Source organism: Martes martes (genome assembly GCF_963455335.1).
Source record: "Martes martes genome assembly, chromosome: 7".
NCBI lineage: Eukaryota > Metazoa > Chordata > Mammalia > Carnivora > Mustelidae > Martes > Martes martes.
Window position 1 is genome coordinate 51291973 of NC_137894.1, and position 17433 is coordinate 51309405.

At 34.7% G+C, this 17433-nt stretch overlaps 2 protein-coding genes across 2 annotated transcripts; one reads left to right on the forward strand and one right to left on the reverse strand.

Annotated features, from left to right (window-relative positions):
* Positions 1-491: 491 nt before the first annotated feature.
* Positions 492-1451, forward strand: LOC308346788 (olfactory receptor 4K2-like; the record flags this gene model as incomplete). Its single annotated transcript, XM_080809831.1, has 1 exon — positions 492-1451. The coding sequence occupies one exon, from the start codon at positions 492-494 to the stop codon at positions 1449-1451; it is 960 nt and encodes a 319-aa protein (XP_080665957.1).
* A 12952-nt stretch (positions 1452-14403) lies between these two features.
* Positions 14404-15351, reverse strand: LOC308346792 (olfactory receptor 4K3; the record flags this gene model as incomplete). The annotated part of the gene is made up of 1 exon (XM_080809837.1): positions 14404-15351. The coding sequence occupies one exon, from the start codon at positions 15349-15351 to the stop codon at positions 14404-14406; it is 948 nt and encodes a 315-aa protein (XP_080665963.1).
* Positions 15352-17433: the final 2082 nt, after the last annotated feature.

Sequence of the window (17433 nt, forward strand, 5' to 3'; positions counted from 1 at the left end):
GAAATTATGTTAAACTATTAGTTACATCCAGTGTTCAATAATAATGGATTTTACATAATTATATTTTATTATTATTGTTTAACAGAAAGTTTGGAGATTTCAACCCTCATTTAAACTTTTATATACCTGACATTAGGTAGAGCGCACTAACTTAGTGTAATCTTACTCTGTAAGCATGGATTATGTAACTCTTTAGTCATTATTCAGAATGGGAATATTATTGTATGGATATATGACAAGTATAACCCAAAATGTGCTGATGTTGATCAAAACCAAGAAATTCTCCATTGAAGTGCTGACAGCAATTGTTAAGTTTGTTCCAAAAGGACAAATCTTTACTGAGATAGTTATTAGTTGGCTTTACATAATTAGTGTTCTGATGAATTATTAATTGATATCATAACTCCTTCATATGTAATTGTAAAACTGTCACAATTTCTGCCTATGCCATTTTGTCTTATTTTTGTCATTACAGAGCAGTCTGCAGATCGATGGAGGGGTTCAACCATTCTAGAGTGTCTGAATTTGTGTTACTTGGACTTACTGATTCTCCTGAGCTCCAGACTTTTTTCTTTGTAATATTTTCTGTTTTCTATTTGATAACTATGTTGGGCAACAGCCTGATTTTGCTCACAGTTCTATCTACCCCACACCTTCACTCTCCCATGTATTTCCTCCTTAGCAATCTGTCTCTCATTGACATGTGCCTGTCCTCCTTTGCTACTCCAAAGATGATCATGGACTTCTTTGCTGAGCGTAAGACCATCTCCTTTGAGGGCTGCATTTCTCAGATCTTCTTCTTGCACCTTTTCACTGGGACTGAGATTGTGCTGCTGATCTCCATGTCTTTTGACAGGTACATTGCCATATGCAAACCTCTACATTATTCAACAATAATGAGCCAAAGAGTGTGTGCTGGGCTTGTGGTAACCTCTTGGACAGTGGGCTTTCTGCATACAATGAGTCAGTTAGCTTTTACCCTCTATTTACCCTTCTGTGGTCCCAATGTTGTAGACAGTTTCTTCTGTGACCTTCCTTTGGTCATCCAGCTGGCCTGTATAGATATATATGTTCTTGGAATCTTCATGATCTCTACCAGTGGTGTGATTGCTCTTGTAAGTTTTCTGCTTTTGCTCACCTCCTATATCATTGTTCTTGTCACAATCAAGGACCACTCCTCTACAGGGACATCTAAGGCTCTTTCTACTTGCACTGCACATTTTATAGTTGTGTTTATGTTCTTTGGGCCTTGCATCTTTATCTATGTGTGGCCTTTTACCAACTTCCTGGTAGACAAAGTTCTGTCTGTTTTCTATACCATCTTTACCCCCTTTCTGAATCCACTTATCTATACCTTGAGAAATCAGGAAGTGAAGACTGCTGTGAAGAAGAAGCTAAGTAATCAAAACTTGAATCTTGGGAAAACTACTCCAAGATACCCAGTGCAATGAATCTCCTGTCCGAGGTGTACATCATCAGTTTTGTCCTTATAGCAATAGAAAATTAAACTTAGAACTTCAAGTCCTTTAATCTAAATCCACAAAAGTAAGAAGCTGGGGTTGAGAGATATGAAATATCTTGCCTAAAAGTGAAATGTTTGCAAGCCTTTTGAGATCATAGATACCTTTGAAAATCTGTTGAAATCTATAGGTTAATTTCATAAAGAAATGCATATATCATTAAAACATAAACTCAGGGCTTCATATATCCCTGAGTCCTATCAGCATACCTCAGTCAGCTTAGAGAAGCCTGAAATAAAATAGTGTTCTCTTGTCTTCTAACCCAGGACATTCCCACTCTGTGGCAGCCTTGTGGCACTCATGGTGTCCACTTGCAGAACTTTGATTAAGAGTGTTGGGCGTACTCCGAACACTGCATCAAAAACTAATGATGTATTTTATGGTGACTAACATAACACAATAAAAAAAAAAAAGAGTGTTGGGCATAACAAGGTTCCCCCCCCCCATAGCATTGGGAATATTTTTGTGGGGAAATTCATATTGTGAAGAGATTCTTCTGAATAAAGCTGAGCAATCCTGATTTATTACATCCAACTGTTTGAGTGCTGAGTCAGCTTTGAACAAAACAGAACAGTTTGGAGGATCTGAAATTTAACAATACGGTTTTTTAAAGAAGTGTACAGATCACTACCACACTTGATATTTAATATAGCAAATAACTGATTAAATGGCCATTTGTGACATTTAAACCATAGAAAGTAAACCACTCAAATCTGATAAACTTCTAAAACCTGGCCAAATATCAGAAATCTGATGAACTCATTTAATAGCAAGACTAACTGTTTGGAAAATTACTTAATTCATGACAAGTTTGTCATTCCCAAAATAAAATATTCTAAAATATTATTAGTCTTAGTATGAGTTTTTTTCCTCATTTTCAATATAATGTAGCCTATAGGAAGAAAAGATGAAACTAATTTAAAAAAACATATAGCACAATTCTCCCTATTCTGATTTATTACTGATTTTGTTAAAGATTTTTTTTTATTACAAGATGGTCTTTGGAAATCAGCTGACCAAATAATTTCCCTAACTGCTGATGAAGAACCTAAGATGCAAAGAATTCATAAAGTTGGCTCAAGACTGAATCACTGTAAGAGGCAAAGATAATTTCTCTAAAAATATATAGATCTCAGAATTAAATTTTGGATCTGTCATTTTCTAGTTGTGTTATCCTAGGATATTCACTTTATCTCTCTACCCTTTGTAATTTCTACTGTGACTATAATAAAACTAGATTGATTGTTGTGACTTTTACGGAAACTGGACAGAAGAGACTCTAAAAATGTAATTTTCTTTTCCTTTCCCATCTGCACAGACTCCGAATGAAAATGCATCTTATTTGTAAGTAGTATGCCTTTAAAGAATAACTGCGTTCAGGTGAAACCAGTAGCTCACAAACTCTGATATTCTAGTTTTAGGATGTCTCTTTGATTGTGGCTTCTTAAGACATATGGCAGAAAAACAAAAGAACACTTACCAGTTTTCCATTGCTAACATGGAGGGTAGTTAGAAAAAAAGAGATTGTCAGATAATTTGTGGTTTTTATGAATAACAACATACTGACAGGCTGTATCTCTTTGAACTGACTTAAGTGTATGAAAATAGTTTAGGAAACAATCTGTTATGATGGATTTAGACAGTTTGGCTTTAATAGTATTAATAGATTCTTACATTTATTCTCAGTTTTTAAGGTTTCAATATGCTTTAACACAATCTCCAAGCCAAATATTTAATATCTGAAGTTAAATAATTTGGCAGAAGTTTATGAAGAAATGTAGTGTTGGAGTTAGGTATAAAACCATATTCTATAGTGACTAACATAACATAATAAAAAAAATTTCTAGTTTAAAATACTAGTTATTTTTAACCAAATCATAAACTCTTCATTCTTGCCTCAGAGTCAATCAGAGAAATGAGAAAAATTTAAGGTAAAAATGTCCTTTGTCTCAATTCCATTCTTCAGTAAAAATTATCATCTTTGTTCCGATTTTTTAATTTTAATTTTAATTTTATTTAAATTCAAGGTAGTTAACATATAATGAATTATTAGTTTCAGGGGTAGAATTTAGTGATTCATCAGTTGCATATAATAACCAGTACCCTCCTTAATGCCCATTACTCAGTTACCTCATTACTCCACCCACCTCTCCTCCAGCAATTCTCAGTTTGTTTCCTATAATTAAGAGTTTCTTATGGTTTGTCTCCCTCTTCGATTTTATCTTATTTTTCCTTCCCTTCTCCTGTGTTCATCAGTTTTGTTTCCTAAATTCCACATGAGTGAAATCATATTGTATTTGTCTTTCTCTTATTTCACTTAGCACAATACACTCCAGTTCCATCCATCTCATGGCAAATGGCAAGATTTCATTTTTTTTATGGCTGAATAGTATTCCCTTGTGTGTGTGTGTGTGTGTGTGTGTGTGTGTGTATACACACATACCACATCTTCTTTATCTATTCATCTGTCAATGGACATCTGAGCTCTTTCCATGTTTGGTTATTGTGGACATTGCTGCTATAAACATTGGGATGCATATGCCCCTTCGAATCACCATGATTGTATCCTTTGTTAAATACTTAGTAGTGCAATTGCTGGGTCATAGGGTAGTTCTATTTTTAACTTTTTGAGGAACCTCCACATCTTTGTTTTTAAATATAAATCCTGCTTCTGAAAAATCTTTAGTTCAATAACTATTCATTGAGTGCCTATTCTGTTAAGGTCTTTTCTGGGTGCTTGTGATTCATTAATCTACAAGATCTGTTTATCTGTTTTTAAGAAACATAAATATAGCAATTAGATGGGACCAGTCTGTTGTAGGTGGAATTCCAGTCTCACCACTTTCTTGTGTAGAACTTTGAGCATGTATTCTTAATGTTTCTAACTCTGTTTTTTTCACCTATAAATTGTGGACTTAGTATTTAACCACTAGGAATGTTATAAAAATTAAACAAAAAGACATGTAATATAATAAACAGTGCTTGTCACTCATTAAAGATTTAATGAATGCTAACTAATAATATTATTATTGTTGCCAATTGTGTTAGACATACATAAATGACAGGGTAAATGGAATGGATATAGATATGCTTACTTAAACTTCAAGAACATGGTTGTAGACTATTAGGGTGTGGCAATTTACCTAACATTAACTAATTTTATAATACTGAATTTGTGCCAATTATTAATCTTTGGTGCACTGATGTAGTTAATATTGTCTTTTGTAGGTCTGTGTTTTTCAAAGGAAACATTACATTTTAGAAATTTTTTATTCATTTTTGTAGAAATATATACCAAGATGGCATGAAAGGGGAAAATAATAAATGTTCTATAAGTCAGTGTCTTGTTTTATCACAATGTTTTTAAGTAAAATTTGTATGATTAAAAAGTGTTAAAATATTGTTCATGTATTTTGTCTCTCTTTATCTTTTACCCATTCAAAAGATAGTAGTGAAATGCTTAAAATTCTTATATAACTAGATTTATTACAAATATTAACTAGTAATGAATGGTCACAATTACTTATTCGCTTTATATTTAGCACATTAATAAGGTTACAACTATAGGCAGAAAGATTCTCTCCACATTTTGAAAATATAAGGGAACAGCTTATTTGGAGACTTGGTAGAAGTATTGTTTAAGAAACTATTAAAATTGGAACCATGAAATTATAGCATTAAGTCAGACATTTCATCTGGCTAAGATATCCCTGAAGCTGTAGAATAAATATCTAATTTCTACCTGGGTATTTATGTGATAAAACCCTTTCCTGGGCAATCAGTTAAACTCCACACTGTCTACATATCACATTTTGATAAGTATAATTCAGTGTAATCAGCTTTCCTTACACTCCTAAGTATTTTAGTTTGTGTATTTGCAATATTATTCTAATGAGGCTTTGAGCTTCACTGAAGCTCAGAGGGGTCTGTGGTACACACAAGACTAAGAACTCTTGGAGTGGGGACTATGAATATCACCACTGAAACCTGGTTGTCTATTTGAATGCAGCTCTATACCACTTACTGGGCTTCTGGTTTGGGATAATTTTGTCAATTTCTATCCTGGTTTTCTCATCATTCTTTTAGCAGAGTTTGCAAGTCAGCAGCCTGCATACCCAACATGTTTTTTGTCTTTCCTCAAAGGTTTATAAAGAAAAACTAATTTGATAAAATCAGATAGTGGGAGATTTCAAAACAAAATAGAGCTTGATAGATTTTCTTTAAAAAATGAAAGAAAAACAAACCTGCCAACATTAGGCCAGAGTTCTAAGCCGTAGATGAGTTTTTAGATTGGGCTAATACCAGAGATCTCATCTGTTTTGTCTTGCACATTAGTACACTACCCATTCATGCATATTACCCCGGCAGTTTATGATTCCTAATAAATAAATTAAGATGTGTATTATGTCTTTTCTATTACCACATCTATCACTTTTCTTCCAGCTCTAACCCTCACCTTGACACAATCTACTCTTGTCCCTAACTTCTGATGGTTCATTCTCAACAAACATATAGCATTCATTGTATCTCCTTGGATCACTGATATTTCTACAGATTATTCTTATATAAGGTTTTAAGCCAAACTGGATTGTTAAAAAATCAGTTATACTTCATTTTCTTTTTTAAATATATTTTTTATTGTGTTATTTCAGTCACCATAAAATGCATCACTAGTTTTTGATGTAGTATTCTAAGATTCATTGTTTTCTTCTTCTTTTTTTTAAGATTTTATTTATTTGACAGAGAGAGACACAGCAAGTGGGGGAACAGAAGCAGGGGGAATAGAAGGAGAAGCAGGTTTCCTGCTGAGCAGGGAGCCCGATTCAGGGCTTGATCCAAGGACCCTGGGATCATGACCCGAGCCGAAGGCAGACACTTAACAACTGAGCCACCCAGGCACCCTCTCTTCTTCTTCTTCTTTCCTTCTTCTTCTTCTTTCTTTCTTTCTTTCTTTCTTTCTTTCTTTCTTCTTCTTCTTCTTCTTCTTTCTTCTTCTTCTTCTTCTTCTTCTTTCTTCTTCTTCTTCTTCTTCTTCTTCTTCTTCTTTCTTCTTTCTTCTTTCTTCTTCTTCTTTCTTCTTCTTCTTCTAAAAAATGCCTTTCTTCTCCTACATTCTGATCTTCTGACTGTACTCCAGTAGGAATCTGCTTTTGGTCACCTGCATTTCATTTTACACTGAAGAGCTATTTTATATCTTCCAAATGCATTTTTAATTGTAAGAAGATAGGACTGGCCTCTTCTTGAAATGGTTAATAGTCTAGTATTAGTCAATAGAGAGATGACATTATCTTAAGTAGTATTTCCCACCTTTGTCAAACAGGTGCCACCTTAATTTCCTCCCTCAGTATAGATATTCCCAGAAATGTTTTCTTCATTTGTTTTTGTGTTCATTTGAGGGCCTATGCTCTGTCCTTTGGAAACGCAATAAAACATTATCCCTATCTTTAAAATCCCTAACTTTAAAATTAGATTCTATCTAATCAGAGAAAAATAATCACAATGCAGTGTCACAATGGCCATGATGTAGGTTTGCATACAATAATATAGGAACTTAGGAAAAGGCATGTCCAAATGTGCCTGCAGAGTCAGAGAAAGCTTAAAGATAGTGCTGAATCTGAGACTTGAAAGCAAAGTTGGGGGCAAAGTATGCCACTGGGAAGGAACAGCATGGGCAAATGCAGAGAAAAACACAAATGCCTAGTGAACTCAGGAGTTGCATGTGATTTACTATTTCTAGAGAACAAGTTATTAGATTAGCAGTAGTAGAAAGAGATTGTAATGAAAGAAAAAAAAAGTGGCCAGAGCCTTGGAAAGAATGAGGAAGCACTGAATAATTGAGGGAAGACTCGAAGCAAAAGGCCAGCTTTTACCCAGTTCTTGTTGTGAGAACTTCTTACAGCCTTCTCAGGTGATCTGATGAAAGTTTTGTCTCATTTTTTCTCCAGTGAATAACAGGGTACTAAACTTATAGTCTGCACATGAAGACTACAATGGAGCTACAGAAGAAAAGTTATCCTCATTCTTAACTCTTTATGATCTTTCCTGTAAAATCATGAATTTGTTTACTTAACCAGAATACTGAATCTTATAAGTGTAATTGGCTTATAAGGTTATAAGGTGAGGTGACTTGGAACTGTTAGCTCAGCAATTTCTGGAAATAGGGCTCCCTTTTACCTCTTCTCTTCTTTTCCCTTCATCTTGCATCTTAAAGCTATGTTCCAGAATATCTTCTTCTCCCATACCCTGAAATAAGCTTACTGGCTTATTGATGTCAGTTCTAGAATGCATTTTGGTGTATTTTCATTGGGGGGAATGCCATGCAAGTTGGTGGAAACCTTTATATTAAGGTGATAGAGAATACCTGGAGAGGGAGCAGGAGGGATTATAGGACAGACCTGGACATCCCCAGTGAGGCATATACGGTTCAGCACTTGTCTCTGCAAGGGTGAAATATTCTGATTTGGTGCTGATTTTAACATTGCTCACTTTACTATTGATGAAGATGATATATGTATTTATTCTCAAATATTTATTACTAAAGCTTAAAATGTGACAGACTTCATTCTATATATCACAGATAAAATACTAATGTGGTTAGGGAATATACAATAACAAATTATTACAATGTGTAGTAGGACATGAATCATCTGAACCTTGCTTACCTCCTTAGCCCTATTATGCATTCCTTTCCCCCTTGAACACTTATTTTATTCTTCTTCCCATGTGCCACAATCCATTCTTTTGAGGCCTTTAGACATGCTATTTTATCTGCTTAAATTGTTACAACAACACTATAAAGGATGTGTCAGGAGGTAAAAGTGTAGTTTTTATATGCAATCAAAGTGAAGTTGTTATCAGTCCAAAACATACTGTTATAACAAAAAGTTTTTTGCAAGCCTATGGTACCCACAAAGAATAAAATCTGTAGCAATACAAGAAAAGATAAAGGGAAAAGAATCAAAATATACCATTACAAAAAAGCAGCACATCAATAATGAAGATGATGAGAGGAAGAGGAACAAAAGAAACCACAAAACAGAAAACAATTAAGGAAATGGTAAATCCATATCTAAAAATAATTACTTTAAATGTAAATAGATTAAACTCACCGAACAAAAGACATAGGGTCACCAAAGAGATAAAAAGCAAGATCCAACTATACACTGTCTATAAGGTATCTGCTTTAGATTAAGGACACACACACAGGCTCAAAGTGAGAGGATGGAAAAATACATTTCATTCAAATGGTAACCAAAAGAGAGGAGGAGTATACTTATATCAGAAAAAATAGATTTTAATTTAAAAAAATAGATTTTATGTCAAAAACTGTTACAAGAGCAAAGAAGGTCATTAAGTAATGCTAATGGGTCAATTCAACAGGAAGATGTAACAATTAGGAATATATATGCCCATGACAACACCTAACTAAATATATAAAGCTAATATCGACAGATCTGAGGGGAGAAATAGACAGCAACACAATAAAGTACACTTCAATACCCCAAATGATAATGGATAGATGATCCAGACTAAATATGAGTAAGGAAACAGCAGGTGCTGGACCCAACAGATATATACAGAACATTTCACCCAATAGGACCAGAATATACATTCTTCTCAAGTGCACATGAAACACTCTCCAGAAGAGATCACATGCTAGGTCACAAAACAAGTCATTACAAATTTAAGAAGATTGAAATCATCCCAAGCCTCTTTTCCAACCACACTGGCATGAAACTAGAAATCAATACCAAAAGGAAATGGAAAAATTCACAAGTATGTGTTAATTAGCATACTTTTAAACAACTATTGTATAAAGAAAGAAAATCAGATATTAGAACATATCTCAAGACATATGAAAATGAAAACACAACATACCAAAATTTACGGTATGCACATCTTCCTGGATTTCCAGGATTATTTAAAGGATATAAAACCAGAGTCCCTTTTCCTATAGATTCTGATCTACACAATTTCTCTTGACTTTTAGGAAGTTTTATACTTGAACTACCACAGGATAAAATGAATTGATAATCAAAGGTCGTACACACGATGATAGTGCTTGATCTGATCTAATCAGATAAGAGGTTTGTACAAGGTCCATAATTAATGGCAGAATTTGATGGGGGCAGAATCTGATAGAGGCAACTACTTATCTCTGAAATTCTCTCTACCTCAACATTTCTGTGACTACTATGATATAGTCAAAGAACAGTGGAATAGTAACAAAAAAAAATTTAGAAAAATGTAATTACTTTAAAAATTATACCAAATCATTGCTTCTAGCTGTGCTCTTAATGAAATGCTATGACAGATACTAAAAAAAAAAAAATTAACATATGGATAACAACAACAAAAACAAGGGCAAAATTTCTGTTTTTAAAATGCTTATAAATTACAAGAAGACGACACAGACTTAATGGTTAAGTAACAATCTAAAGAAATGTGTAAAATTAATAATGCAGGAAATATTAGCTCTGAAAAAAGTAAAGAGAAGTTAATAAAAGAATTGAAAAAACCTTCTCTGAAGAGGTGGGGCTTAGGTTAAACCTTGAAGGGGTGTGTTATGAAATCATACTATGTCTGAGTTCTAAAACCATTACAATTTTTGAAATGCAAGCTGTAATATCATCTTCCAAGTAGGTTTTCTGGAACAAAATGGGGGGGGAGAACAAACTGATAACTGTTCAGAAAAAATGGCACATGAAACAAATCACTTTTGGTCAAGTTTTTGTTAATGAAATGTCAAAAATCCCAGCTACATCATCAGCATTATCAAATGAAAAGCCACGTTCCTGATTATCCTCATGGTTCCCATAATGAGCAGGGGACAGTGGTTCTTTGAGCAGGAACAATGCATTTTTTTTTTTTTCTGGAAGAGAAATACATCTAAAGGGATTTTGGTACCAGGAACCCTGTTTGGGGCTGATGGCTCACTGCTGTAGCTCATCCAGTCTCAAACAAATCTCAGTTTTATTCTGTATGTGTACACTTAATTTTTGAACAATATTAAGTATTTGACATCTTTATATACATTTATTCCTGGTTTCATTTATTAGACTGTAATTAGAGATCAACTTGTAAAACAAGCTCAACAGAGGTAAATAGGGAACAGGTTATCTTACTCAAAGAATAAAAAAGAGAAGAAAAAAAAATGCTCTACTGCACCACACTACACACAGTTTCAATTAGGCTACTGACTCTTTGAGGTGAAGAGATGGCATCATAAAATTAGGTTATTTCCTGAAACTGTTTGCTAGGTTTATCTTTTACAGTGAACTGTCGAGACTCAGTGTTAGGTTTCTTTCTCATAGTAATGAAATGATAGGTAAAAAGCATGCTCAGATAACTTATTGTCAGCAAAGAATATGAGGCAAGGAGGGAGAGCACTGTGTAGGTGGAGGGCTTAGAATAAAGAGTCCTTTACTCAAATTTTCTTAGGTTGATGCTTATGCCAACCATCTAGATTTTGTCTTTGGGGTTAATTTCCCATTTGTTTTCCTAACACTTGGAATTTTATTTTAAAGCACATGTCAATTTCTGTATAATGAAACTCATGATATTTATATGGCTATAATTCTAGCACTGTGTATGTCAAGATGCTAAACTGGAGCACAAAATATGTAGTCTGACAAAAAATATGCAACATTCCTTATCCTGATCAGCCAACCAAATGTTATGGATCAGAATGAAATATGAAAGACTCAATGTGGAAACTTGATCTAATCAAGTGTTGAGAAGGTGGGAGAACAGATTTATAATATTCAGAGAGTCATAAATAAGCCAAAGGTTTTTATTTTTTTTACTAGTGTTAATTCATTGGTAGATCTCTCAGGTGACCATCAAACATATTACTAAACTGAACTGGTTGTACTTCATCACAAGAAATACATTTAAGTTCCTTGAGTATAGATCCTTTACCTCTTTGGTTAGGTTTATTTCCAGGTATCTTATGGTTCTTGGTACTCTAGTAAATGGAATCGAACCTCTCATTTTTTTTTTAATTTTCATTATTAGTGTATAAGAAAGCAACTGATTTCTGTGCATTGACTTTGTATCCTCCCATATTACTGAATTGCTGTATGAGTTCTAGTAATTTGGAGTGGAGTCTTGGGTTTTCCATATAAAGTATCATGTCATCTGCGGAGAGAGAATTTGACTTCTTCTTTGCCAAATTGAATAACTTTTATTTCTTTTTGTTGTCTGATTCTTCTAGCACGATGTTGAACAATAGTGGTGAGAGTAGGCATCCTTGTGTTCCTGATCTCAAAGGGAAGGCTGTCAGCATTTCCCCATTGAGGATGATATTTGCTGTGGGTTTTTCATAGATTTTATGAAGTTGAGGATTGTTCCATCTATCCCTATACTTTGAAGTGTTTTAATCACAAATGGATGCTGTATTTTGTCAAATGCTTTTTCTGCATCAATTGAGAGGACCATGTGGTTCTTCTCTCTTCTCTTATTGATTTGTTCTATCACATTGACTGATTTGCGAATGTTGAACTACCCTTGCATCCCAGGGATAAATCCCATCTGGTCATGGTGGGATAATCTTTTAAATGTATTGTTGGATACTATTATCTAGGATCTTGTTGAGAATCACAAATGACACTACAAATAAAGGGCTGATATCCAAGATCTATAAAGAATTCCTCAAACTCAACACCCAAAAAACAGATAATCACATCTAAAAATGGGCAAAAGACGTGAACAGACACTTCTCCAAAGAAGACATAGAAATGACTAACAGACGCATGTTCACAGCAGCAATGGCCACAATCACCAAACTGTGGAAAGAGCCAAGATGCCCTTCAACAGACAAATGGATAAAGAAGATATGGTCCATATATACAATGGAGTATTATGCCTCCATCAGAAAGGATGAATACCCAACTTTTCTATCAACATGGACCGGTCTGGAGGAGATTTTGCCGAGTGAAATAAGTCAAGCGGAGAAAGTCAATTATCATATGGTTTCACATACTTGTGGAGCATAAGGAATAACATGGAGGACATTAGGAGGAGAGGAAAAGTGAATTGGGGTAAATTGGGGGGGGAGATGAAGCACAAGAGACTGTGGACTCTGAGAAGCAAACTGAGGGTTTTGGAAGGCAGGTGGGTGGGATGATGGGTGAGCCTGGTGGTGGGTATTAAGGAGGGCACATATTGTATGGAGCAGTGGGTGTGGTGTATAAACAATGAATCCTGGAACGCTGAAAAAATAAAATAAGATTTAAAGAGAAAAAAAGAAACACTTTTAAGAGTATCCCATTTTGACTTTACTAAATCCAATAATCTTTCAATAATTTTAAACAAGTGACAGTTGCAATTTATAGTTGTATAGATTTAGTACACAGACTACTGAGTTAATATACTTATTTATTCACTTATATTTATGATTTTAAATATTTACCCTGCTATAGATCCAACCCCCCCATCCATCTGTTTTTCCATTTATCTGCTCTTCCATTCCGTTAATGATTGGTTTATCTTTTAACTCTTTACAATATGTTTATACCATTGGTCATCTCTATATATTCAACTGTCTTTATCTAAACCCAACCTAGTATAATATCACAATATTGTGCAAACTTTGACAATGACAGGGTGTTGGATAATTATTTGTGGTTACAGTTAGTCCACTTATATGCATTAAACATTTTTCCTATGTGTAACTCTCAAAATGACAATGACCAAATGTTATTGAAGATAATCTAGCCCTTGTTCAGTTGAGAGAGACAGAGATGGAGACAGACAGAGAGAGAAGAGAGGCACATTCTAGGACAGACTCTGTCATCATATAGATGTATGATCCTGGGAAAGTTACTTTATTCCCTGATTCTCAATTTCATCATCTGTAAAATAAATAGATACTGTTAGATGATTTCTATGTTCTAAAAGCTCCAGTTATTAACTATATCAAATATGTTGAAAGACTACTATTTCATAGGTTCCTTAAGTCAAATACTGTGTTTAACCAGAGTGAAAATAGCAAAGATCATTTAGGACATTACTATTTATAAGATACCTTTTGATTATAAAAACAATACAACAAACATAGCTCCAAAATAACTTGTTATTGCTTATAAAATAAAGATACATCTCTATTTGCAGAAGAATGACCTAGATCCTTCCCCTAATTAGCATGACCCTGAAAAAGCTGTGTCCTTGGGTCTTAGTTGCATCTTCTAGAATGGTAGTGTAGCTGGAATTTGCTGTATACCACATATTAATATTTAATATATGTAAGACTACAGGAATTTTCTGGAGTTAACTATACTGTTTTAAAATTGGAAAATCTTCTAGGGAACTTAGGGACAGAATATAAATAAGGTACATTATTACTCTCATCAAAGATGGATTATAAAAACATTAAATACCAAATATTTTTACTTACAAAGAACCTTCCACTTTTTCCTGACTTTCGAACCAAAATAATCCATTCATCAGCACCTTTGTCAGCAGTAAAAAAATCTCATTGTAACTTCAGTGTATAGGCTACTATACTATGTGTTGGTGCTTTCACACTTGCCTCTTTTCTTAGAGGCTATTATAAGAGACTAGGAGAAAATCTACTCTTAAAGCATGCCTATGTCTCAGGGGAAGGAATACTCAAATAAATGTTTACATCTGACAGAAGCTGAATATTCCAAAAAGTGGATCTCTGTGTGGTAAATGCTGAGTATAGGTTTGATGGTGCCCTGTAGTTAATGTTATATTGTATGAGGAACAATTAACATGACCAGAACTCAGTAACTGCTGAGACTGATTACATAAATAGTTCTGCCATAAACTTATCAGTTTCTGCAGTAGCATCACTTTGTTGATCAACTGAATGAGGAGGATAAATGCAGAGCAAGTATTTAATTTTTGTATGAGGAAATCAAGGGGTAAGATCAGTCTTCCTAGATTTAAAGATACGTCTGCTAAGTTTTCTCATGGAATCCTTGACATCTTTATTTCTAAGGGTATAGATCACTGGATTCAAGAGGGGAGTGAAAATGGTATAAAACACCGAGAGCACTTTGTCTATTGGGAAGTTTGTGAAAGGCCATACATAGATGAAAATGCACGGGCCAAAGAAAAGGGTTACAACAGTGAAGTGGGCACTGCAAGTAGAGAGTGCTTTAGAGGACCCACCAGAGGAACGTTGCCGAACAGTGACCAGGATGATAGTGTAGGAAATCACCAAGAGGATGAAACACACCAGGGCAATCATGCCACTGGTTGAGATCATGAACACTCCCAGAATGTATGTGTCTACACAGGCAAGTTTGATCACCAAGGGGAGGTCACAAAAGAAACTATCCACTTCATTGGGTCCACAGAAAGGCAGATTGACAGTAAATGCTAACTGACTCAGAGCATGGAAGATGCCAACAATCCAGGAAAGTGTTACAAGCCCAACACACATTCTTCGACTCATAATGGTTAAGTAACGTAAAGGTTTACATATAGCCACGTACCTATCAAAAGACATAGATATCAGCAGTACAATCTCAGCACCCCCTAACAGATGCAGGAAAAATATCTGAGTGATGCAGCCTTCAAAAGAGATGGCTTTATGCTCACTGAGGAAATCTGCAATCATTTTGGGGGTGGCAAATGAAGCCAGAGACATGTCAATGAAGGAGAGATTGCCCAGCAAAAAGTACATGGGGGAGCGAAGGCGTGGCTCTGACAGGATGGTGAGCACAATAAGGAGGTTACCCAGTACAGTGGCTGTATAGACTATGGAGAAAAACAGGAAATAGAAGATCTGGAGTTCCCAAGAACTGGAGAGACCCTGTAGTATGAATTCAGTTATGACTGACTGATTATTCCAGGCCATTCAGTCTGATTTCTGGAAGGACTCTGACATTTCCAGAGGGAGGAGAACTAGGAAAAAATACAGTGATCAAATTCAAAGTGAGATTTTTTTTTTTGCATGAAATAATTTAGTGGCAGCCCACTACCAGATAGTTCCCTGTTTTATCACTTCCCTGATCACAGTAGTAAAATATTTCCCCATGGACTTTCCAGATATCTTACTTGATTCAACTGGAGATTAATTCTTAAGACTTAGAAATTTGCTTATAAGATGAAAATCTTCATGACAGAAATAGAAATTCAGCTACTTGTGACTTACTCCTCAGTTTATAAAATACATAAAGAAAATTCACAGCTAACTTCCAACAAGTTTTGAAGGGAGAGGAAATGTTTTCAAAACATCATGATGACTGAAGGACTGGAGTGAACAACATTTGAGAGTCATGATAGATGATTAGTGGGAACACAAAAGTGGAAAGGAATGTGGGCACTGTCTCCTTACAGTGATTAGGATAAAGGAACAGAAATAAGGGGAGGGGAAATGACTATGGAGAAACAGTATGTTCTGATTTTCTAATGGAGATTGTCCAGAATAAAAATGAAACAGCCTTTCATTTTCAGTTCTTCATTCCAATTATGCAAACATGAATAACCCCTGTTCCAAACCATCAAGGCCAAAAATTTTTCAAAAGTTGGCGAACATTATGTAGCTAGAGTCTGAAGGTTTCATACATTTCCAAGTATATTTTATATTGAACATGCTGCCTGAAATCAGGTATTTTTTAACTGCTTGATTTTATAGACTTTTACCAAAACAGTTTGAAGCAGAAAACTCTTCTTGTTTCAGGAGTTCACTTGAAACAAATAGGAGGCAGGTTTATATATAGAAAGAAGAGGATAATGGTGAATCTAGGAGAAGTTAGATAATACTATATGCCTCAAAAGTTAAAACTAGATTTCTTAGGTAAACGAGTTTCTACTGAGATCTGAGACTCTACAACTGCACTGAAAGCCAACTGAGAGGTTGTATACTTAAGATTCATGACAAATTCCTTTCATGTTGCCACTAAATTAAGCTTTTTTTTTTTTCCTTTCTCAAAATCCTGCCATAAGGATATTTTAAATGAACTGTTCTAAGACTAAACCAATTTATACATGCAATTACCTGTACTTGTTGGCTTTTTTCCCCTCTGAAGTTTGGGTGTCCCTTCTTTAATCCCACATTGTTCTTCTGACTTTATCCATTCCAGAAATTTTTAGACTTGTTTCTGCACCCACATACCTGATATTAAAATGGATGTTACAGCTCTCACTTAAATTGGCATAGCAGAAATAGTAGCAACCTAAGATTCAGAAAATGTGAATTCAAATCTTGTTGTAGATAATTTATAAAATCAAATGGTGCCTTGATTCCTCATAAATAATATAAGTGGGTTGATCTGGATGATTTAAAGATCCTTTCCATGCACATATTAATACTGCAAAATTCAGCTAGTACCTACAAACAATGACAATTGCTCCAGAGTGACCTCAGATCAATACTGCACCTAATTTCTAAGTAAAGGAGGCTCACAATCCTTGGGACCTTTGTATTTGTAATGTCTGTATTAGTAAGAATCGATTCAGTAAATTACATGGCATGAAAAAGACCAGCAGCTGCTTGGGGGAATAAACAGATGTTCAAGTTGCAGTGAGAGTTATTAAAAAACTCAAGTTAGTTTTGTCAGAATTAAAGATGGATCACAAAATATTATGATTGTTCTTAAGTGCTTTGTGTACACTGTCTAGATATTGTGGGGCAGGGAAGCCATAAAGGATAACTACTTTTTTCTTGGACCACAGCAAAGTCAAGTAAGATCTATTAATTTGACTTGTGGAATTACAAATGTTATCTCTCTGTTCCTCCACTAATTTTTAAGGATAAGGGCTGTGTTTCCATGTTTGGAGAAAAATGTATACTGTAAATAATAGAATCAATAAATGGATGAGAGTTTAGGTTTTATAATATTCACTGGAATCATTACAGAGTGGGGAAGAAAAGAGAATGAAAAGTGAAGAAATAGCTGACACATTCTAAATATATAAAGGACGTTGAATGGTTATC